This window comes from Phoxinus phoxinus (assembly GCF_949152265.1).
Source record: "Phoxinus phoxinus genome assembly, chromosome: 5".
Taxonomy (NCBI): Eukaryota; Metazoa; Chordata; class Actinopteri; order Cypriniformes; family Leuciscidae; genus Phoxinus; species Phoxinus phoxinus.
In genome coordinates this window covers 34917487-34942980 of record NC_136880.1, presented here as the reverse complement: position 1 = coordinate 34942980, position 25494 = coordinate 34917487, and the positions used below count along the sequence as shown (strand labels likewise).

Below are 25494 nucleotides of genomic sequence, written 5' to 3'. Positions count from 1 at the left end.
GTTAGAGGATGAAGGAGAAATGACTCACAATTGTGTTACGTTTACATACACACCTACGAGGGAAGTAAAAGAAACTCCCATAGAAAATTTAGTTTGAAAATAGTTGTTTTGTTGATGGTTCAGCTCAAGAAACAAGCCGTTAGAACCTAAGTGGTACAGACCACATCGAGTGATGTTGATTACAGCAGCTACAGTGTTGTGTCAGGGAAGGAAAACTTGGACTCATGTGTCACAATGTAAATTTGTTCCTCCAGCTACAGGGAGAGGATAGGACACATGGAACAGTGAGGAGCCCAGGGAAGAACCGAAAGCAACAGGCTTTCGGGGGCCAACCCTTGCGGTGAAGACATTTCCCTTATAGGCCCTCCCCCTCCACTAGTCCATCATCACCTCACTGTTTCGTTAGGTGTCTCATGAATTAGGGAAAGAAGGAACAGCAAATAGCAGACTCAGTTTGAACAGAGGATAAAACCAGTCTTTACAACGAATACTGCTCTGTTGCCGTTTTCTCTTTTGTTTTCTTTCTTCCTCTGTGCAGATACCACTGGATGGCTGTCCTGAGACCGATATGCACAGACCTCCTCACCTGCGTATGAAGCCACAAAACTTCCAGAAAACGACTCGACCCACTGCTGAGCCAACTATCACGAAGAAAAAAAAAAAAATACACAACGCAGAGAATCACATACGTTCCGTATGTCAACAGTGGAACCTTCAGTCATCCATCGAACATGATCAAGATTGTCACACTACTAACCATCATGGACATCGTGCAAAGTGTAGACTCCAGAAACAACATATTCTTAGAGCTAATGAATATGTCAAGAACGCCTTGTTTGCTGGAAAGAACGTTGCATGGCACATGCAACTTCAGCTTCTGCCACAAACAAAGAACATGGCTGCTTTCCAGGACTCACTTGTGCACAACCATGGTGGTGAAAGAACTTTAACAAAATCCAACAAGACATTCTTGATTTTTCAGCAAAATTCCACCAGATGACTGGAAGTTTCACGAAACCTAATTGCATGTTTGTTTCTGTGTCCGCATGTAATTACAGAAGAACTACACAGAATAAGTTATACGTGCCTGTAACTTACACCAGTTACAAGAATGAACTTTTAAGTGTTTAAATTTGTATATTATGTGAGAGTTTTAAAGAACTCTCAAACGGGGGACTGAAGGATAACAAATTTTAAGAATCTATTTCATTTTAGGTTTAACTGATGATTATTGAGTTTCCAGCAGTAGATTCCGGCCAGACTTGTAAATGAGTCAAATCATTGAATTATCTCACCTTTTGTTCTGCAAATTACTTTCAGAGCCATTTGCTCAAGGTACAGCGGTGCCTTTGTCTCTATGATAATGTTAAGGTTTGAGCAATCAAGTCAGGATGATTGGATTAGCAATACAATAGCTGATTGGCTCGGTTTCTCTAGAGCAATCTAGAGAACCTGCCATACCGGTTTTTGCTGGATAAGAAGACTCCTCCCCCTTTGAATGTATATAACTACAATGCAATACTGTATTAGAGTTAGACTGATGTTGGAAGACCGTTAGGTCTAGACTGATGTTGGAAGACCGTTAGGTCTAGACTGATTTTGGACGAACCCGCAGCCGTGTTCAATAAATAACAACTTCTGAACGCGATCCCAACTGTCTCACTGGTCTCTGCTTCGATCAAGAAAAACTTTACAACAGAGTTAAACAGGCAACGTAACTCAGGAGTCACATATGTAAAATCCGGCTATTCGGCCCAACTTCCGGTTTCCAAATAGCCGGTAAAGGACGCGCGTGTTCAAGTCTTTCCAGCGTCTCAAAGGAATTTTGGTTAAATAAGACATGTTCTCATATGCAATTATCTCGTTTTAATCTGACTCCATGAATTAAAAAAGGTTCAATGTGCAATAAGGTTATGTTTACACTTAAATAGTCACAACATGGATGTAATGATAATTTAAACCATTTGTACCCAGCATAAATGTAAAATGTTACCTGAGAGAGAGAGAGAGAGAAAGAAAGAGATAGAGAGAGAGAGAGAGGCAGAGAGCCTCTCTCAAGACCAGCTCAGCATCCCCAGCAAAGAGAGCGAAGAACAGTTACAATCTTGTTTTGTCATTTCCCCCGATGTGACTAACACCTAGGTGTGAGATATTCAAACTGACCAATCAGACCATCACAATTTCCCCCATTGTCCCAAATCTCTGGCCTACAGGCCTATATCCCTCTTAGCACTGCTGTGCTGGAAATGTCTGAGAGAAAAGCAAATGTCTTTGTTGGTTGGAAATAATCTTGGATTATTTCCAACCTTACACATACATTTCAAAACGTGCTAAATAACAACATGAACAACATATTAATTCATTTTCTTCTTCAGCACCTTGTTCAATGTTCACAATTAATGTTGGCAGTATTACTCTTTTTTTTTTTTCAGAAGAAAAGTAAGTTTAATATACATTTCCTTTCCTCAAAATCTGAATGTCCTGCACCACTGGTAGCCATGTTGGATTTAGGTCAGGCTGACTAATTGATCACAAAAAACTTATTATGGCAAATTATGTCACCGGGGCTGCGTTCCAGTCCAAAATTGTCATGCCCTTTATTTGCTAACTTCCCTCCGTGTCTTTCACTCAGATGTACGTCATTGCCTACGTTGCACGAGTGCCACTACTGGCGGAAACTGCAATGGACTGAATTGGAATGTCCTAAGCCTTTGATCACTTGGAATCAGCTATGGAGTTGAATTATTATTTGTTTAATGCAGCATCCAAATGTATATAGGTGTGTTTGGGCTGTTTTCATTTAAAACAGCATATAGGTGTCTGAAGTGTACATATGAAGTAGACTCGCTCCCTCTGTCAAAATCGATGAAACGAGGGTCTGTCCATATAAACTTCCCTCGTCGTCGTGGACTGGAATGCAGCCCAGCATACTCAAGACAGACCAGGCTGTGATAAATGATGAAAGGATTTGATGAAAAAGTCGTTCTTATGCCCCAAAAAAGACAATAAAAACTATGCAACACGTGGTGCCTGTTTTAGGGTTAAATATTTTATTATATTTTACAGACAAAAGTGGTATAAGTCAGTTTTAGTCTGTTAACTAAAACTTCAAAAACAAAAAGTTCACATCACTCTGATAGCACAGCTTTGTTTAGTTCATAACATGTTAGCAGTGCAAACTTGGCAGTTAATAATCTGGGCTATAAATGTGAATGTCATCTAGGAGAACAGCAACTCAATTTCATGAGCAGTGACAAGTAACTGCAGGACAATTCAAGCTGTGTTGCAGAATAATACATATAGCCTATGTTTAGGTGAGTGTGTGTGTGAATAATGCATATCCATTTTCAAAACAGTTTTGAGAGCCAGGATAGTCCAATCCCAGCTACTTTAGGGACAAAGCCTGGCAACAAGAAAGTCGCCGCAGTGCCGACACCATCCAAAACCTTGCTCATCGTGGAGGGTTGGGACGTCTCCTGTTTATTCATGTCAGCTTTCAGGCTGTCAATCTCGCTCTGCATCCGGGCAGCTTCCTCCCGGAAGCCCTGCTGTAGAAGAGTTTCCTTCTCCTGCAACACAAACAGCATCTGAATAAAGAATGTCTAATCCTAATCTAGACCATAAGCACATTCAGTGAACCTCATAAACACGGTTCACATTCATAAACTTCAAAAACTCAGACAATACTAATCAAGCATGTCAAAAACATCAAGTCAAACTGCTACAGAGAATATTAATACACATTTTATATGTTCTACATTACTTCTTACTTTTGTATATATGCATTTAAAGACAGTATGACTTAAATTATACATTTGCTGAAATGCTGCTAAATTAAATTAGTTCTTCCCCTTATTCATAACTGTGCTTGCAAGCAGCAATATATTGGGATTCCAAAAACATTACATTGAATATCCCTCTTTGAGCATTACCCCTTGCAATTAATTCAGACCACACAGCTTAAAGGAGAACTCCGGCGCAAAATGAACCTTTGGTCTAATTAGTTACCTAGTCAACAGTTATCTGAGATTTGTTTTCATGATTATCGAATGTAAATAGTTTTATCTCTAAAAACAGTTTAGCCTATAACGCTAGTATAACGCTAGTACAGTGCTATGCATAAGTTTAGACACCCATGCTAAAGTTGACTAAAAAGAGGAATAAAAAATCATCTTTTGGAAATTGAACTTAATGCCTTAATTTAAAAAAATAGGAAAAATCCAACCTTTAAGGACACCAATTTTCTTTGTGAATGAATAATGTATCGTAAATAAATAAATGTTCTTCCTTAAAATACAGGGTGCATAAGTTTGGACACCCCTATGTTAAATTCCCATAGAGGCAGGCAGATTTTTATTTTTAAAGGCCAGTTACTATATGGATCCAGGATACTCTGCATCCTGATAAAGTTCCCTTGGCCTTTGGAATTAAAATATCCCCACATCATCACATAGCCTTCACCATACCTGGAGATTGGCATGGAGTACTTTCCATAAGATCATCTCTCAATGCAAATCAAACCAGCTGTTAGGCTAACTGAAATAAAACCATGCCAATCTCCAGGTATGGTGAAGGGTATGTGATGATGTGGGGCTATTTTAATTCCAGAGGCCAAGGGAACTTTATCAGGATGCAGAGTATCCTGGATCCATATAGTAACTGGCCTTTAAAAATAAAAATCTGCCTGCCTCTATGGGAATTTAACATAGGGGTGTCCAAACTTATGCACCCTGTATTTTAAGGAAGAACATTTATTTATGTACGATACATTATTCATTCACAAAGAAAATTGGTGTCCTTAAAGGTTGGATTTTCCCTATTTTTTTAAATTAAGGCATTAAGTTCAATTTCCAAAAGATGATTTTTTATTCCTCTTTTTAGTCAACTTTAGCATGGGTGTCTAAACTTATGCATAGCACTGTATATTGGGCATAGAGTAATGACAAATAAAAATCGCTTGTTAATACCACTAACAAGGCTCAAAATAGCCCCACACTAACACGGTAGCATAATGAGGGTCCCTACCTTCAAACCGAAGCATTGAGAACTTTGACTTTGATCTACGAACGCCGATCCTAGTGCGCTGGACCATATGAGATTCTACACAGTTCAGCACCCTTGGATCGGCGTTCGTAGATCGACTGATAGAGACTGTTTTTCAAAGATGGCTTCTGTCTGTATACGCGAAGTTGACTGTATGTATAAAATATCTTCTTATTAAACTGTCTGGACACTGTCAAAGTTCTCAATGCTTCGGTTTGAAGGTAGGGACCCTCATTATGCTACCGTGTTAGTGTGGGGCTATTTTGAGCCTTGTTAGTGGTATTAACAAGCGATTTTTATTTGTCATTACTCTATGCCCAATATACTAGCGTTATAGGCTAAACTGTTTTTAGAGATAAAACTATTTACATTGGATAATCATGAAAACAAATCTCAGATAATGGTTGACTAGGTAACAATGTGTAATTAGACCAAAGTTCTCCTTTAATGTACAGACTCTATTCAAACCTTTAGTAAATTTTATTATTTTAAAAAAATCTCCCATATTGCATTGAAAGAATGTTCACCTATTCAAAAACAGACCACCAACAGCAATTACTTCAACTTACAGAGTTTCATCTGAGTTTGTGATGAAATTCATGCGTTTCCTACATCGATTTGCATACCGAATTGTGATTGGTCTTTTCTTTAATTCTACATTGCACATGTGAGACTTTTTAAAGTGATAGTACTGTTCTTACCTTCAGTTTGGCTTCCATGACTTGTTCATTGTCTCTCCTCATTCTCTCTTGCTCTCTCTCCATCTGATGAATGATCTGATTCAAATGCTCATCATGGGTTCTCTGCATGTCTTTAAACGCTTGCTCTTGTAACCGGTTCTGTTCCTCTAGGCCTCTTTGCCGCTGTTCTAAGATCTCATTCTTTAATCTCTGCACTGTATAGATAGAGAGAAAGATTACTCATTCTGACCCAACAGCTAGACAATACACACGAGAAGTATATAGTAATGAAAGTGTGAGCTACTGCAGCTATAAGTTAATCACAAAATCTATTTGTTTCTGTCCTGTGTTCTGATTAAAGTCATTGTACAGTCGATCACTGAGAGCCTTGTTTGACAGAAAAGAATGCAGATGATTTGAATCGTACCCTCTTTTTCCTGTTCCGCTGCACTGAGAGATTCGTCGGCTTGTAGAATCATATTTCCAACCTCTTCCTTTGCTTTCAAATGCATACTCAACACTTCCTCACACTGTAAAAAAAAAACATTCCTAATAATTCAAAATATCTGTTTCTTAAAAATGTTGTTTTGATAGCAACAAATCATATTTAAAAGGAATAGTTGACCCATATAATTTTTTTTTATAATTTACTAACCCTCATGTTGTTACAAACCAACATGGTGTAAGTTATTAGTTACCATCGTTTTTAAGCTCTAAAATGAAAACAATCATTAAAGTATCATAAAAGTTGCCCAAATTACATCCATTTTCCATATCTTGTGAAGCCGTATCATATTGCATAACTTGGAATGTCGAGTCTAACACATGAGTCATTGTGTTTGTTTGCTTTTTGCCCTATTTCAAGTTTGACAGTCATAATCATTACATATTGTTTGAATAAAAAGTACATTCTTCAACATTTCTAATTTTATGCTTTAAGGAAAATAACAAAAGCACATATTTAGAAAAACATGAGAGTGAGTGAATTATAGAAAGTTTCGTGTTTCAGTTTCATGACTGTTAGCTGTTGTCATGTTATCTCTAATCTTTATCAGCATTAAGAATGTTTATCAGTGCCGTTTCATGCTGTCGTGACCATCCAGAACAATAAAAAGCAAGCAAAGCATGCATGCGTGTTCTGTACCATAATTTGAGACTGTGTCCTTGCTCTGTACTCCTTAGCCAGCTGTGCGAGCATGTCTCTGAACTGACGGTATCCTCCGGGTTTCAGGTATAATCCATCAGAAATGCCTTTTTCCAGTGTATCAAACACCTCACACAGAACAGTCTCACACTGCATGTGAGACGCTTGAAGATTCTGCTGGCACATGTCTTCATATTCATTATGAATCTTCCTCTAAATTGTGAGAAGCAATGTGAGAGAGAGAAACTGTTTTATACTTTTATTTGAGATAAAGGGAATATTGCACGTGGATTCCCAGACAGCAACATAGTGTTGGCCCAGGTCTTGCCAACATCTGGCACACGTGGATTCCACACGGCCCAGATGTGGGCCGACACTAGCTGTCTGGGTTGCATCTCCATTATTGGAATCTATGCACATATTTACTATATTAAATAAGTTTAGCACTGCAAATGAAGACTGTAACGTCTAAATTGTTTGCATTTACTAAATTGTACTTTAACATAAAATCTTTACAAAGTTTTAAAGGTTCATAGTTTAATTAAATACTTCACCTTTGTTCTGAATTCATAATATGTACACCATTTAAAGATTACTCATTTTAATTTGATGAAAATGTCTCACAACTGGAATATGTAAATCTTAAAAAACAGACTTAAACAGACTGCAATATCTTTTAATAGGTGCATTTGTGCATGCGTTTTTCATAATATATAGCAACTTTAGCAAAAGAAAAGGAGGAGTTTGTGATGGTTCTCTTTTGACTTTTCTGTTCAGAAGTGCTCAGAAGTTTGTAAATGAATATGTCCAATACAATACTAATTCAATACTAATGCAAGTTACGTTTTATTGACATCATTTGTTGAAATCGCTATAAAGCTTAATTTGTATTAAACATGGAACTTTTCTTTAAATGTATAAAAAGTTAGCTAAATCTTATTGCCTCTAAGCAAATGCAAATGCAAAAAAAAAAAAAATCGTTTTACCATGAGCTCTTGTTGGTAGGTCTGGTCATTGTCATTGAAGGACATGGTGATGAAACCTTCAATGGCTTTCTTCTCTGCGACTGTGTGGACGTTGGACAGATCTGCAGGGTCCATAGGAAGCTGAGCCATGTTAAGCATCTCGGTCATGTAGGACTCCAGGGCCTGTTCCACTGCACGGACGTTCTGGATCTTAGCCAGAGACACGACTGCGTTCTCCAGACATGGAACCTTCCCGCTGCGGATCGCCTCTACGTAAACCTCAGCAAGATTCCCCAGAGCTGTCAGGAAACACAACGTGATAGTTCTTTCTTTTACTTTTCATTAGTCTCTTCAAACTTATTTATCTGCATAAAACTGTTGTAAGGGCTGCAACATTTTTTCTACAAGGGTTTCTGTGAAAGTACACACCAGAGCCAGTGATTGTACGGCCTCCGCTGACAGTTTTTGGATCTGCGTTGTCGTAAATGTAATGGCAGAAGGTGTTTGCCTGCTCAAGGAACTCTGAATCCAGATCTTCCTCGGCCAGTTCCTCCATTCTTCTCATGTTTTGCGTACTAGCCGGCCGAGGGAACACAAAGCACTTTCTCACCGCAAAGAAATGACGCAGACAGCGGCGGGGCAGGTTAAACTTCACAGTCTGAGGTGAGCTACCTAAAGAAATATAATTATTAATAACATAATTATGAAATCATAATGTATACTGTATACATTATGGGTGCTTCTCAAATGGAAGGCTGTGTCCTGGTAAAGTTGTATATCTCAGTTGCCACGTCATTATCACATCTCAATTTGAAGGATCCTTGGAAGGCAGCCTTCATTTCGCATCCTTCATTCAGCTCATTTTAAAGGATGCATCAAGTGTATCCTTCACATCCTTCAATTACCCACAATCCTTAGTTTGTCTGAGTTCATTATGAAATGCAAGACAAAAATAATGTTTTCAGAGATAAAGGCATGTTATCTTTAGTTTTGGTGTAAATTGATCACTTAACAATAAACAGCCAATAATATAAGCCACTGGGAGACAACAGACGGATGTCATTAAACACGCCATTGTTACTGTATTGGATAAATAGAAAGCCAGTTAATATAAAGATTAATACTATGTATTTTCAGACATCCCAAGTCTCCCGGAAGTTCCGGGAGTCTCTCGCATATTGATAGCGGCTCCCTGATGCCCACAAATTAGTTAAAATCTCCCGGAATCTAGAGCGAGCTCTCAGCTCCCTAGAGTCTCAATCAGCTCCCTAGTTCAGTAATCAGGGTACTGATCAGGGAGTCGGCCATTTAAAAGCCTGTCTCAATCGCAAAATCCTTCCAGGGAACTGAAAATAACATTATGATGTCAGAAAGATGTCAGTTCTGCTGTTGTACATAAATCCCAGTAGTGATGTTGTACAATGAGGACGTTGTCATGTCGCTGTAAATAGAGTCATCGGTGTCCCAATGTGTAGCGAGCCAGGGTCCTTACCGTCCTGACCAGTGCTCGAATTTATGAACATGATATACTGATTTACTAGCTCAGAAGCTGATTGAGACGCACCCCAACACTACACATTTTCAAATCCTCCTAATTACACATGCCTGATTTGACTTACTAACTCTTTAGTGGAGACTTTTAGACCAGAAATATATGGGTCAGATAAGGGAGACATCCAAAATGTGCACTGTTGGTGTGCCTCCAGAAACAGGGTTGGAAAACACTGTATTATATTACGAAAGCCAATTTAAGCTAAGCCAGAGGAATGAGTTTGAGATTTTTTTTTTTTAGGGAAGACTTGTTTGTTTAAAGGCAGTCATTATTTCTGCAATTATGAGTAATGTGTCACTAGCTGCATACTGTAGCTATCGTAGAATATCCTGATCTAGTTCAAATTGGTCTATGGTTTTCAACAGGACAAAACTTGTCTGTGATGGCATTTTTGCCTGTAGGTAAAAGAGTGTGTACTGTACGCGTTTAATGTCAACTTTTGTCTCACCTGGTTTGAGTTTTAGTGCGCCCTCCAGATACTCATCTGATGTTATTGGGTCATCCCCCCTTTTCAGTTCCAGAGTGAAGTCACGAACAGCCCAGACAAACGATGGGAAAACACGCATGAAATCTGCCGACTCGTCCTCGTCTCGACTCACTTCTGCCTTCACACGAATGTTCTCCGTCAGCTCTGTAATGTAGCTATATTCAGCTCTGTTCAGGAAGAATTACACTAATGCTATGAAAGAGTGTTTTCAATTCTTTTGTTACAGTAAATGTGCATGTTTATTGTGTAGGGCGGATGGAAGGATACTGCAGCTTTTCCAGTGCCGTGTTGTCAATGACCCCTAAGCTGTTGTACACTAGAGTGCTGCTGAGAAGAACAGCCAGACAGAAGATCCACGTGTCATGTTTCTCATCCCCCTAAAACAATAACAGTCCGTCAGCTACAGAATAAGTGGCCACTTATTTACTTTTACTAGCAAAAGACCATTCAGTTTAAAACCGATGTGTAATGTCTAAATAATTCTGTGCAGTGAATTTTCTCACCTATAAAATGGAAAGTGAAAGCCCAAGACAAGGTGATGGTAGACAATAGAGATAAAATTGCAATGGATGCAGTTTTCCTCCTCACCTTCTCCACGTCACCCAGTCCCTCTGTGTCCAGCAGCACCAGAGTGTGTCCTTCTTTATAGGGGTGAGGGACACACCACATCCAGATGCCTTTGGTCTTTGATTCAATAGTGTTGCCAAGAGCAAAGCCTGTGACAAATCACAATGACATAAGGATGTCCAAGATGAAAAACAAATCTTTACATCTACTCGCCAATTCAGTACTCAAGAAATATAATATTTATATTCACGTTGGTTTTATGTTTCTGAAAAACATCCTATTTAAAAAGAAAAGAAAAAAGCTTTAGATTATATCTTGTTTGTGATGCCATTTCCTTTTTTATGATTGTCACAAAAGGGTTTCCTGCATGTTGGTAACATAATCTGACAAAAGTATTCGGAATATCAATAATATTTTTTTGAAAAAAGATCCAAAAAAGTAAAAAAGCATTTATTCACATTATGGCTCACTCTAGAAACATGAACAATGTCTAAAACACTGCACACTGATACATTTATTTTCAGCCATTCAGCATTCCAGAGTGTCGGGTACAAAATGAGTCACAGGTGAAGATGTAATTAGTTACCCAGTAGAAAGAGAAACCAAAATAACCATTACAGATTGACCTATAATATGGTTAACTATTACAAAGCATGATCACATACATAAAAAAATCATAAGTATAATATATATATATATATATATATATATATATATATATATATATATATATATATATATATATATATATATATATAATGTTGTGTTAGTATGGCAGTTAACCCGGAGGACATACAATAAACATTCAGTGGCAAGGATGCAGCATCATTTAAAATGATCAAAATCAGATTTTAGTAGCAGATGACATTGTTCAAATGTTTTTTATGTTTACCCGTTATGATCAATTTATTCTGTGGGCTGTACAGTCAGGGAGGTTTTACTGAGTGCACCTTTTATACTTTTTTCATCATTACAATCTCAGGACGGTTGTTTCACTGTAAAATTGTTTACGCCCAACTAAATATATTGTGAATAAATTTTAATTCAATGTGTATGAAATTCATTTTAATTCATCTGAAAATTGTTCAGACTCAGAGCACACATATTAGCATTAGACCCTTTATTCTTAGCCAACTATTAATAGTTTAACTTATATTTGTAATTTATAATTGTTTATATGTACAGTATAAAAGGTTCCCATCTTAATGCAGTAGGCCTGACTGTTTTACACATATTCATTTACCATGCGTCCATATAGCCTACTGCAGTGCACAACATGATACTTTCAGCAGTTTCTCTCACCGGACTGTTCTCCTGCCAGGCGGTTCATAATGTAGGACTTCCCCGTACGATAGAGTCCCACCACAGACACCACCACCACCGGCTCTTTGATCCCATCCAGAATGTCTTTGGCTTGTTTCCTAACACACAGCTTCCCATTTTCATCATTTTCAATGAGACACACCGGAGCGGACATGAGCCCGCCACACGCCATGACTCTGCGAAAGAAAACAACAAAATGCAAGATAAAAACGTACGTTCACACCCGTACACATACAAATATTAGTAAATCTGAATGTTAAATACCTTATTGAAAGTGAGATGGAGCAAGGCGACTGTCTGGCTCGTAGAGATTTCTTTATTTCTAAACTGCACAAACAAACAAGTTAGACTGGCTCCTCCCGTGATTAAATGTGTTATTCTGAGTCCCCAGATACGCTCTCTGATAATAATGATGCTGCCACGAGTGAAAGTGAAAGTAAAAGTATATGCAACACTTGGGGGTTCACTCAGTCGAGGCTTGTTCAGGCGTTTCTCAGAAATCAACCGTTTTACTTAACCTGCTAAACATAGACTCTGGGCGTGTACCATGTCGGGCACTGATAGGGAACCTGGTAACATTCGTTTTTTTAGTAGCCTGCAGGAAAAAGTCTAGGCCTATTTTATACTCAACAAAAAAAATATTGTAGCCATGCAATGTCTTAAATTTTTTTGGGCCGATTCCGGCTGAAATGCGTCACTGTTTTGGCTCACTGTCGCCATCGGTGAACAGCTAGCAATCTGCATTAGTGCCAGATAGCCTACTGATAATGTATTGCAATAAACCAATTGCAATGTAGCCTATTGTTTTATCAATTATTCTTCCCACCTCAACTAAAGTGTGGAGCAAGCACTAATATATCCTTTTGGAATTGGGCTTTATTTTTTAAAATACATAATAAATAAAAATAATTTATGTCTTATTGTATGCCTGATTTGCTGATGATTAAAAATGTTGACTATCAACAGCACTAATGAACAGCTAAATGCACCGCTGACAAACGAATCTTATGATTTTGAGACAAATGAACCACAAGCACACCCATAACAAAAATGTTTAATTGAAAGGCAACACAATCAGGGTTAAAGCAGGACAAATGAGGAATTGTCACTCAAAAGCACCACAGCTGCACAAAAAATAAAGAGGAAACAGTCGTAAACTGGTATAGAAAACAATAAATTAGGCGAAATCTAAACATTTACATGTGACATCTATATTCTTATATGATGACCTCTTCAAAATCTTTTTCAGTTCATGACCCCTTTAATATGGATACATGCTTTACCCTTGACTTGGTTAAATATTCACATTCTTCATGGTTTTATTTGCAGGGAAGATAAGCTATTTAATCACGTTGAATGTTCACTTGATGTTATCACTGAAGTTTTGTAGACTTCTGTTCACAATGTTGATCTGGTTACCGTGTGTCAAGCGCTCACGGCTGCTGCTTCAGCCATCATATGGTAAAAATGTCCAAATAAAAATGTGTTCAACAAGCTGACAGAAGTAGACCCATTTCTTTGTTGAAAAGGGTGAAATAACTGAAGCTTTATTGTTGACATTGTAAATATTCGTTTGTTTTACCGTTTTTGATGCTTTAATAGTTAACAGATTATTAAAGTCAAGTGTTTTGTTTAATTAATAATGGCACATTACAACTATTTGCTACATTCCAGTAGAGCCTCTGTTGCGCTGTATAGGCTACAGACGACAAAACCCGAAGGTGCTGTTGAAGATTATCAGCCGATCGCACCAGAAAATGAAGATGATGAAGCTGGTATTTAATCTGCTAAATTATTGTTTTGGGAATCATTCATGAAATTGAGATGACTGACAGTGATACCCAGGGCCATAGCCATAGCAAAAACAGATCAGAAAAAGACTAATTTTGTTGACTCCGCTACAAATTTTTTAACCAAAAAAAGTTACGGACTGCGGCTGGCTTTAAAGTTGTTTAACCAGAAACAAACGTAAACAAGTAAAACACACATTACACTGAATTTTCTGTTTGTTTTTGGTGCCACCCCAAGATTTTGCTATGGCCTCCTCTGGCCACCCACATTACACTGAATTTTCTGTTTGTTTTTGGTGCCACCCCAAGATTTTGCTATGGCCTCCTCTGGCCACCCCTATTAAAGTAACACTAAGTAGTTTTTCAACCTTCATAATATATTTCCAAGACTCTTGTGATGGTACATAGACTTAAAATAAGTTAAATGACATCGCTGTCATTGGCATCAGTCTGTATCGCTTTTACTGGCACTATGTAAATTCGAGTTTCGGGTCGAGACCCGTGCACAAAAAGAACTACAAAATTCGAGTGCTTTATGGCATACGTCACTTCCCCCACCACTTCCTCAAATTCGGACGCTTTTGTAAGCGTAAATCATGCATCATACTCTACCTTGTCTGTGGCCATTGTTGATTCCAAAGCCGGTGCTGGAGATCAACAGCGAGCGTGCGCATGCATGTGCGTGTGCGACAGTAGGCTGCGGTAGGCTAAATTATTTACGACAGCGCTAATGGACAATTCCGCTTCCAACCAGTAGGGCGACCACAGAGGAAAAGTTACTTGGTGTTACTTTAAAATTTTCTGGGGCGCCACTGTTCCCATATGAGCACGGAGGAAAATCAGAGGGTCACGTTCAGCGGACAGACACCGACACACTGCATTTGACACTATTAGAGCTGAAATATAACTTAGTGATGGGAAAAACTTCCATAACAAAAAACAAATGAACAACTATGACTTATCTGTCTAAATAAATAATGAATAAATTAATAATCATTTGCTTGTTTAATTATCTACAGAGCCCATGTGCAGGTTTCTGCAGATACAGATTGTGGTTGTCAGCAAGTGAATGGAATCAGAAAACATTTTCACTTTCAATCTGAATTACTGCATTGCAGATAAGCCAATGAGAGTTAATTTTTATCCAATCTATACCATGCATAGATAGAGCAGAGGATAAGAAGCTGATAGGCAGAATATGTGTTTAGCAGTGTCTCGTTAATTGTGGTTGCAGTTTTTTTTTAAAGCCACACCGTGGACTTTGTGACCTAAAGAGTTGACGCATACGAGTTATTTTAAATGATTCCTCAGGCCAATATACAGCGTTTGACACTATTAATGCTCCGAGCGGGGCTGCCCTCTTGAAATACCGCCTATGTAAGTTTGGAGAAGACGGACCGTCGTTGGCCAGGTCATGTGACCTGGAGAACGTATCGCTTTACGGCCGTCCATTTATTAAGTGGATGTCTTCTAGACTTTTGCGACAGTGCTGCGGCGCTTGTGGCCTCTAGGTGGCGCTAGACGTGAAAGTTCCGCAAAAGTTCCGCTGTGTGGCTTTAAGTTTATGCAGGCCACACAGACTTTTTATTCAAAGGAATTTAATGTGTAAATGGTGTCCCTTATTTGGCCTCACTGAAGGTGGCAACCCTACCTCTTAGGTTTTTACAAGTAGAAAATGCGCATAGTTTTCTTTTCTCCCTGAACGTTGTGCAGCCAGATCCAATGGCAATTCTATGCAGCACGACTACAATGGCGACATTTTTCACAATCACAACAGAAAATCAAAATACTGCCCCAAAGGCAGCGCGAACAACAACAAACGCCTGAACAAACCAGACCCCAGCAGCTTCACATTCTCTACATCTAATCTACCGCCTCGATAACAGGCAAGTATTTAAATTCAGTAGAAAAAATCTACATAACATATGCTCTTCTACATAACATTAGGATCACGCCCGTTCCAACATTGTGATTTTCTGTTTTATACCTTTAAACCAGCACAGTCCAGTCCATTCTGCCTTCTACAGTCCTACTGAATTTCGTGACTGCAAACAAATGAGAGTGAAATCGATTGCTAATATATTTTAAAGACAATATAAACATGTTACATATTGTATTATCATATTGTATAATTAATTGGTTCAATGTAAAACAGTTAGACGAAACGTTAATTATGTCCATATGCCTATTTAAATCAATATAGGCTACGACCAACTTTCACCTCAAATTCTCTTTGAGAATGACGCCAGCAGCATCATGATTTCCCGGAAATTCCCCCTCATTAACTCTGGGAGGCAGGGACGGGTACCTTTGAGATGGAGCTGCCCACTACAAACACCACCCTTAAATATGTTGCACACTGCTTTAAGTTCAGTCAGAACCATCTGAGACACAACGAAAGCAGCGGTAAGTTCTATTTTTAAAAATATCTTCTTCTTTTTTTATTTACTTTAGCAGACACAGGGTGTTTCTTCAACTTGGCTACTGTCTGCATATAAACGTCTGACTTTCTAACTCACAAATAATCTAATTTTTGTAATTTACATGTTTGTAAAATGCCTTTCATATTTCAAGATTGATGTAGGCTATATTTTAAGACTGAACGTGCACAGGCCATTAACCATTAAAATCTATTCATATATTTGAAAAGTTGCACACACAAAAAATGCAATAAGTTTTAATAAAATACAGTCACTGGGACATAGAATTGAGCCAAAAACTAAAGAAACACACGATATTTTTAGTTTAGTTGTTTGAATTGATTTTATTTAACTTAGTAAAAAGTTATTTTAGAAATATTTATCTTTTGAAAGGATAAGCCAATAACATCTCTTTGGTGTTTCAGGCCAAACTCTAATGAAAACTATACATGTTCATATTGTAGCCTATGTCTGTTTTGGGGGGGAAAAAGTGCTGTAAATAATACTGTAGCCAGGGAGCAGCAAAGAGCTTCTTTAACTGCTGTTATTCCACTGCAGAGGAATGACACTATTCGAGTAGAAATATAACATGGGAAAACGTCCATAACAAAAAACACATGATTAACTATAACTGTGGGAAAAAAATTCTGTCTAAATAAATAATGAATAAATTAACAATCATGCGCTTGTTTAATTATCTACAGAGCCCATGTGCATGTTTTTTGTAGATGCAGATTTTGGTTGTCAGCCAGTTTACGGAATCAGAAAACATTTTCACTTTCACTCTCAATAAGATAAGCCAGTGAGAGTGCATTTTTATCCAATCTATACCATGCAGAGTAGAGGATAAGAAGCTGATAGGCAGAATATGTGTTTAGCTGTGTCTCATTAATTGTATGTGGTTGCAGTTTAAAAAAAAAGTTTATGCAGGCCTAAAGATTTGCAATTTCTCATCAATATAGCAGCAAATTTACAGACATCCAACATACTTAACTCAAAGGGATTTTTTACTCCACCTGTCTCTCAACAAGGTAATCAACAATAAAGCAATATAACACGAGCAAGCATTGCAATACCAATACCATGATGCAGACTTTATCACAGCTATGCTTAAATTCAGACAGTGGTGCACTGTATTGTAAGTGTGGGTCTTTTTAATTATGTGTGTTTTTACTTAGGATCATGTCTTCTAGTGAGTATATGCCAGCTCCAATGTGTCTCATCGAAAATGATGTAAATGGGAAGCTGTGTGTGAGGAAAGATGCCAAAGTCATTCTGGATGGGATCAAGGAGCCGGTGGTGGTGGTGTCTGTGGTGGGACTTTATCGTACAGGGAAGTCCTACCTTATGAACCGCCTGGCTGGTCAACAGTCCGGTGAGAGAAACTCCTAAAAGTCTCATGTGCAGTGCATATTGATATGATAATGAGTCCATAATCTGAATGTGTGAAATATCTGAAAACAGTAACTGCATCAAATGTTTGAATATTTTGATAATAAATTATTGACTCAGGCTTTGCTCTCGGCAACACTGTTGAGTCAAAGACCAAAGGCATCTGGATGTGGTGTGTCCCTCACCCCAAAAAAGAAGGACACACTCTGGTGCTGCTGGACACAGAGGGACTGGGTGATGTGGACAAGGTGAGCACAGTCACTAACTACTAATACTAATTTCCCAGGATCAGTTGCCATTTGTTTCCTGGGAAGGTACAGTAATGGTTTAAATGGCGCTCTGAGTAAAACTGTTCTAAAACAATGATCCGTGTTTTTCAGGGAGACTCTAAGAATGACGGCTGGATTTTTTCTCTGGCGGTTCTGCTCAGCAGCACTATAGTGTACAACAGCCGCGGCACCATCGATAACAATGCACTGGAAAAACTGCAGTATCCTTTAACTTGCCACATTATAAGACCATCTTTCATTTATACAACCTTTGTAAGATGCTGTTATTTCTCAATGTGCTTCAGCTACATCACTGAGCTCACCGAGCAGATCAAGATCAGATCAGCAGAAGCAGCAGACGAGGAGGAAGAGGAGGATTCTCAGTTTGTGCAGTTTTTCCCATCATTCATCTGGGTGGTTAGGGATTTCACCTTGGAACTGGTTATTGGTGGGAAAAAAGCAACTGAGGACGAGTACCTTGAGTTTGCCCTCCAGCTAAAGAAAGGTATTTTAGACAGAATTACATTTAAGCATTTGGCAGATGCTTTTATCCAAAGAAACTTGCATTGCATTCAAGGTGTGCACTGATACTTATTCTGGGAGGTCATTGAAATAACCTCTGATGAATGCCATCTAGACTAGACACTAAACTGGTACAATTAATTTTCTGACTTGACCACATATTTGTCTGCACACACAGCCTAATGTTGAATAATTGTTGTTACTGCAATACATTTGCATACATTTTCCAATGAAATGCTACTGATTTGGGAAAATGTTTATTTCCCAAAAATTACCTTTTTAGGTGTGGGTAAGAAAAAGAGTGACTTCAATCTGCCTCGTGAATGTATCCGGCAGTATTTCCCTAGCCGGAAGTGTTTTGTGTTCCCACTTCCTGTTACCTCCCAGAAAGACATGACACACCTAGAGGGCTTACAAGATCAGGACCTTGCTGAAGCATTTCTGGAGGTCACAGGTCATTTCTGTGACCACATTTTTTTCAATTGTGCTGTGAAAACACTGAAAGGAGGTCACAGAGTTACTGGCAAATGTGAGTGTATTACCAAATGATCATCAAAAACTATGGAGCATTTACTATTAAAATGCTTAAAATTGTTTGTGTGTGTTGTCAGTGCTCGGGCACCTGGTTGAGATTTATGTGGATACAATCAGCAGTGGGAAGGTGCCCTGTCTGGACAATGCAGTGGTTGTTCTGGCAAATGTAGAGAACCGGGCAGCTATTCAAGAAGCTTTGAAAGTGTATCAGACTGGGATGGAAGAGGTAAGGCATGCACATTGTGATTGATTTTTTTTATATGGTCATGTTTCAAAATCAATTTTGTTTTATCCTTCGCTGTACATATCCGTGTTTTTATACAAATTAATAAACCTATCCAAAGTTAGAACAACCCATTTAGGCTTGAAAATCTTCACTGAATGCAGTGTACCTTCAAGTAAACAAACAGTACTGTATGTTCTTACAGGTGAAGAATACATTCCCAGTCAGTATAGATCATTTTACCTGTGAGCACCAGAAATTCAGCATTCTGGCCACTTCAAAGTTCATGAAATGCTCATTCAAAGATGAAAATGGGGAATACCTGAAGAAACTGGAGGTGAGCTTTAAATATAGAAGACACACTCGTACTTGCACACTATGCATACTAGCATATAGACAGATGAGCTAAAATATGACCACCTGCCTAATATGTTCCTCCATGTGCTGCCAAAACAGCACTGACCCACCAACCCATGGACTCTACATGACCCCTGAATGTGCCTTGTGTTTTCTGGCACCAAGACGTTTGCAGCAGATCCTTCACGTCCTGTAGTAGGTTGTGATGTGGAGCTGCTGTAGATCGAACTTGTTGGTGCAGCACACCCCACAGATGCTCAATCTGATTGAGTTCAGGGGAATTTGGAGGCCAAGGGCAACACCTTGCACTCTTCATCATGTTCCTCAAACCATTCCTAAACAATGTGTGCTGTTTGGCAGTGTGCATTATGCTGCTGAAAGAGGGAACACCATTGTTATGAAGGGGTGTACCTGTGCAAAATTGTTTAGGTAGGTGGCATGTACCAAATTTACGTCCACAGGAATGGCCGGACCCTGGGTTTCCCAGCAGATCATTGCCTAGAGCATCACACTCCCGCATCAGGTAAACTGCGCAAACTTACGCAGCCGTCAACGCGATATAAAACAAAACGGGACTCATCGTCCCAGGCCAGGTCCAGTTCCGACGCCTGTGTGCCCATTGTAGGTTATTTTGACGATGGACACCCCAAATGTGAACATGATGAAGATTTCAAGGTGTTGCCCATCATAGGCACGCTGTGTGTTGTGACACATCATAGGCACGCTGATTGGTCTGCGTCTACACAGCCCCATACACAGCAGAGTGCACTACAGTGTGTGCTGTGACGCATACCAATAACCATCATTAAATATTTTTGTGATTTGTGTCACAGTAGACCTTCTGTTGGCTCAGACCAGATGGAAGAGCCTTTTTTTGCGCCCAACACCCTGTCGCTGGTTTGTGGTTTGTCCCTCCTCAACCCACAAGCCTTGCCTTTCAGAGATACTCTGAAAGATACTCCCTCAGATCTTTATTCCTGCCCATTTCTCCTTTGCTTAATCTAATCTACCCAGACTTTAATATGTGGCCTTTTTAGGAGATGATCAATGATATTCGCTTCACCTGTGACTGGTCATAATGTTTTGGGTCATCAGTGTATATGGAAAATTTATGTGGCATTGAAATGAAGTCCGAGAACTATAGACTGTCAGGTTGGAGATTGTTTTGTTAATATTTGGTGACCACATAAATTCCGATATCCATCAGATTAATACAGCTAATTCACACAACAATGCACAAACACAGTGTCCAAGACATTCAGACTTTGTACAAGTGTATTTAATATTTATGCATGGTATTTATTTCTGTTTTTATATGTTTATAGGAAGCTGTAAGAATTTACTACGTAGACTTGCTGGAAGAGAATAAGATGACATCGGAGAGAAAGTGTAGAGATCTGCTGAATAATCTGTTCTCTGACATGAATAAACGGCTGCAGAATGGAGAGTACAGTCAGTCTGGAGGATATGAACTCTACTGCAGAGACAGAGACGCCATCGTTGAACAGTACCGCAGCGGACCCAACAAAGGTGTAAGGGTGAGAACACTTTCAGTGTGTAGGCATTTGTGTATATACACCTTAATACCATTGAGTGAATATATTTGTATAATAGGGCTCTCTTTACATCTTGCATTAACAAATGTTTTGTCTCCGCATAGTATCTTCAAAAGGTCATTCCATTTCATATCCAGTATGGTTGGATAGAAATCTGATTATGCTTATCTAAGCAAAATGCATATCAGTGTTATGCATTTCATGACATTTACCACATTTTAAAAACATCAACATATAATTCAAAGTGCTTTCCTTTTTTCTTGCATTTCTTTTCTTTATGAACCCCTTAGTGAAGGATGCAAAAGTGAAGGAAAAAAGGAGAAAAACAAGATCTCAAGTGTAATCTAAATGTGATAATAACATTTTTCTGATTACATCGCTAAAAAAGTGCAGGGTCTGTTGTGAAATCAGAAAAAAACTTACGGACTCAATCGTGATGAATATGATTATTAGCAGTGTAACCTCATTAAATATTACTTAACAAGCAGATTTGCATTTGAATCTTCATTAAATGTGTTCATGATCCAATCCAGTGGGTTCCCAGGACTGGATTAAAAACCACTGGTCTAAATTACGTATGTTTATATGCAGGCTGAGGCTGTGCTGAATGAGTTTCTGAAAGAGCGGGGACCTGAAGCAAGCAACATCCTCCACACAGACACAAAACTGACTGAAAATGAGAGACAAATTAAAGGTAAGTTTATTTTAAAGGTATAGCGGAGGATTTTCTTTTTCCGGGTGGGTAGCCTATACTATTGGTCCACCTAAGTGTCAATCATTCTGGTGATATGTTTACGTAAGGCCGTTCACACGCTGGCGTGCGCTAAAAGCACAGGTTGGGCTTCCCACTGATGCCGCAGTCTCGAAGATTCTACTAGACAGGTCAAGCTTGTCATGCTATTTGGAGAAATCCATTTAAAATCACTGCTAGTAGGCGTTCCCTCTCGGGAGCAAATAGAGTGTTGCGCATGTGCATTTAAAAAAAAAATTGGAGAGGGCGGGTCTTTTCTAAAATTAGGAAAGATCCTCCACTATACCTTTAAGTACAACACAACATCAGTGGATTTTTGAGGAAAATGGAGCAAAACTTGCTTAGAGTTGAGGTTAATTTATCATATCATTTATCTCTCTCTCTATCTTGACTGAGTGTTCAGAGGAGAAGGAGAATACGGCTCTGTTGAAACAGAAATGTAAAGAGGAAGAGGAGAAACGAATTGAGAGTGAACAAATGATTGCGGCAGATAATAAGCGACATGAGGACAGGGTGAGGCAGATGGAGGAGAAGTGCAACCAGGAGATGGAGCAACTGCAGCAGGAGAAGGACAGAGCCATTCAGAGCAAACTGAAGGAGCAGGCGGAGATGCTAAACAAAGGCTTTGAGGACAGAGCTAAAAATCTTCAAGAAGAAATTAACAAGTTAAATAATGAAAAGGAACTCTTACGTGGTGGTGGTGGTGGCATTTTTAAGGATTGTGTGATGCCACTTCTCTCTCCTCTTGTAGAAATGGTTCCCAACCTCCTTATGCAGAGAACAATGATGAAATGCCTTCAAGGTAAACGTTAAAAACCTGATACAAAACAATCTCTGACTCATATTTTCCATTCACTGACAAATCTCCATTCTAACCTTCAAAGACAAATGCATGAGCTTTATAGGGCAGGTAGTAAATGAGCTGATCATTCTGAACATATGCACCCTTGAAAGTGCAGTGTGTAATTTGCCACAATATTAGCGACACCTATTGAATTAGCAAAATGTGAAGGGCATGTTATCCAATTCAACAGGTAGTTCCTCCTGACTCAAACTTACTCAATTTAGTGGTGTAGAAAATATGAATTACATTCACAATAAAAAAGCATTCACTGGAGTTGGTGGTTTGAATCCAAAATATCTGCTCTATCTGCCATTGATCGAACAAAAAATTGAGTAATGTGAAAATGCCGTTTGCTCGGGTTTAAGAAACAGCTGTCAGTTCTGGAGAAAATGGTTAGGGTGCTGTTAATAATGTCTTATTTTTTAGGTACCACTTTTGACTATTCTTGTAAGACTGCCCTTGTGTAACTTCTTTCCATTATGTTATGTGCACATTATGGACACACCTAGACAAAACAAGAACTAGGCCTTGGACACACTTATACATTCACGCGCAATCAGAAACTCAAGACACGTACATACATTTGAACATCTGACCTCTCTTACTTGTTATTATATTTCTGTCATGACAACTCTCAGAGAGGTTGGCATGGTAATTGGATGTCACAATGTTCATTTATTTGGTCTTGGCAGAATAGATCTGCTATGCTGCTGCTGATGTTGACTTTTGCTGCTGCTGAGCAAATACAGAGACTTGCTACTGCCAATACGTTCACAGACATTGCGACACATACTGTGAGTATGTAAGAGCAGCAGTAGCACGTATAACCTGCATGAATAACCCAGTAGCAGATCTATACAGGTGGCGCTGGGGAAGGTGGAGGTTTTCTGAAAGAGCGCTGTAGACAGCTAATGGCAAACAATGGCAAGTATTTGAATTTTGAGTAGCAAGCTCATTGGCTGCTGATGCCACAGCAACCAATCAGCTGTGCCATGTAGATAACGATGTGATTGCTAACAAATTGAGTTAAGGACCTATCAGCCTGTGCCATAGAGTTTCATGACAGAACTTTGCATATGCCATATATGGTAGGGGTTGATCTGAGTACTATGATTGGATTGCCTGAACATCGTGGACGGAACATATTGTGTATAAATATGATCCTTCTTCCTTAATAAACTTGAGAATGTTATGGTACTACACTGTCTCTGAGTCTGCTTGATTATTCTCACGTGAACTCGTACTGCTGCTGCCACACATCACAAGAGTTGAGGCGTCTGTTTCCAACAAATAACTTCAAGGCTGCAGATAGTCTGCCTTAAAATGAATCGAACAGGTGCTTAAACTGGGAAAGGAATTTGTTCAGACTCAAAACAAGATTGGCAGAAGGTTGTTAGGAGGGACATTATGAAGTGACCTTGAACTTGACAGCTTGAGTTTTCAAAAGTGATCTTTTCTAATCTAAGGGATTCAGGGTTTTGAGTCAAAACACTGAATCCCTTAGACTAGAAAAGATCATAGAAGAATATAGCTCAAAGTCCGTTATAGATTGTTACCTACAGGTAGGGTCACTGAACTAACTAGTGATGAAATTTTCTTGAGATATTTGAGATGGACAACAGAAGGAAATGTGTAAAAGAAAGTGTTTTGGAAAGATGGAACGTGTGATTTCTATATTAATTTATTATAGTTCCTATTTTTGCTTTGAAAAAGTGTATATGTTGCAATAAAGAAATTATGGCCAAGAAAGGGTCAAAAGGGAATTTAAAAATAGCAAGCTGCATGAGACGTGCAGACAATGTGCCTTTTGAATGCAAAACCATACCATGTGATCAGATGGTCTTGGAAAATGCTTAGCACAGTAGAGCTAACAGTCATATGATTAGCTTAGATCATTATAACCAATCCTCAAATCAGTATATCAGTAGAGTGAAGAAAATTTCTACACTTTTGTTAACCTAACTACAAAGTATAAATGTGTGTGTATCTTTTTGTTCGGGGAGTCTTGGTTGTTGAGTGCTCCAAGCCGGCTCTCAATAAAACTTTTTTCCTGAAAAGAGCAATTTGAGAGTTGGATCTTGAACGCTGCAATTGGAAAAAATAAGTAGCCTACTAAAGATTCTAAGCTCATATGGTCATATATATATGGTCATAATCAAGGCAGTAATAGCGCCGATCAGGGAGCGACAGTAATATTCTGAGTTAGTATTAGGGCTGTAATAGTGTATAGATGCTAAAGACTAAAGTTCATCAATTAATTGGGGGTATTGATAGCTTCTAGACGGGACGCTGTCTGTCACTGTATTCTATGTATTGGCAACGCTAAGTTGCACGAAATATTGTATTGGTAACTGGAGGAATATTCAGATTTATTTCCATATCGAACAGTTTGTATTGAGTCTTGAGAATTTCCTTTTCAGAAGAGAAAAGGTCAAAAGAATCAAAGCCCTCCAATGCTTTCTTGTCCAGATGTGTCCAAAGTAAACTCAGTCCTAGTGGGCCACTGTCCTGAAGAGTATGTCTCTAACTTGCCTAAACACACCTGACTTAAATTTCCAATGCTTAGTAAGAACTTTACTAGCTGGTTCGGGTGTGTTTAATCGGGGTTGGAGCGAAACTCTGACAGCGGCCCTATTCAACACCACTGTTCAAGTCCAATATAAGGCAACAGTAAAAAGAACTATCACGTAAATTACTTATATCACATTCATTTATTAATGTAATTTAGTCCTCAAAACATCCATCTGGCATATTCCACTATCAAACTCATTGTACACTGGCTGGTTGTAGCCTAATTATGTAAGGTTTTTCAGACAACATTAAGACTTAAGGTCAACATAAAAAATATGAGTGTAAAATACTTTTATTAAAAATAATTTTCTGACCCCCAAAAACTGTTGCAAATTGGCAAGGTCACCATGACTTTGACATAAGGTGTTAAACAAACTAAGGGCTAACAGGCAGAACGGAAAGGTATCTCCCTTCTTTCTTTACATAAATGTAGTAAAACCTTTTCACTGTTCTTAAAATAAAGTTATTTTATAAGATTTTGTTATTACCTAAACATTCAAATTC

General features: G+C 38.6%; 2 protein-coding genes across 4 annotated transcripts; one reads left to right on the top strand and one right to left on the bottom strand.

Annotated features, from left to right (window-relative positions):
* Nucleotides 1-3007: 3007 nt before the first annotated feature.
* On the bottom strand, nt 3008-15870 carry gbp2 (guanylate binding protein 2). Of its 2 annotated transcripts, XM_079613038.1 has the most exons (13): nt 15773-15870; nt 15539-15596; nt 12026-12088; nt 11741-11937; nt 10460-10587; nt 10139-10248; nt 9833-10026; nt 8262-8504; nt 7854-8131; nt 6868-7080; nt 6151-6253; nt 5745-5938; nt 3008-3569 (listed from the first exon to the last, which is right to left on the bottom strand). In XM_079613038.1, the coding sequence occupies exons 4-13, from the start codon at nt 11931-11933 to the stop codon at nt 3348-3350; spliced, it is 1878 nt and encodes a 625-aa protein (XP_079469164.1). In that variant the 5' UTR covers nt 11934-11937; nt 12026-12088; nt 15539-15596; nt 15773-15870; the 3' UTR covers nt 3008-3347. The 2 variants fall into 2 exon arrangements, with proteins under 2 accessions (XP_079469164.1, XP_079469163.1); XM_079613037.1 differs by lacking the exons at nt 15539-15596; nt 15773-15870 and adding an exon at nt 12280-12479.
* On the top strand, nt 15032-23618 carry LOC306998743 (guanylate-binding protein 1-like). Of its 2 annotated transcripts, XM_079613039.1 has the most exons (12): nt 15032-15437; nt 15755-15957; nt 17150-17346; nt 17484-17611; nt 17744-17853; nt 17938-18137; nt 18438-18683; nt 18766-18914; nt 19117-19248; nt 20594-20806; nt 21416-21518; nt 21979-23618. In XM_079613039.1, exons 3-12 carry the CDS (start codon nt 17154-17156, stop codon nt 22386-22388), a joined length of 1884 nt encoding a protein of 627 aa, XP_079469165.1. In that variant the 5' UTR covers nt 15032-15437; nt 15755-15957; nt 17150-17153; the 3' UTR covers nt 22389-23618. The 2 variants fall into 2 exon arrangements, with proteins under 2 accessions (XP_079469165.1, XP_079469166.1); XM_079613040.1 differs by lacking the exons at nt 15032-15437; nt 15755-15957 and adding an exon at nt 16887-17002.
* Nucleotides 23619-25494: the final 1876 nt, after the last annotated feature.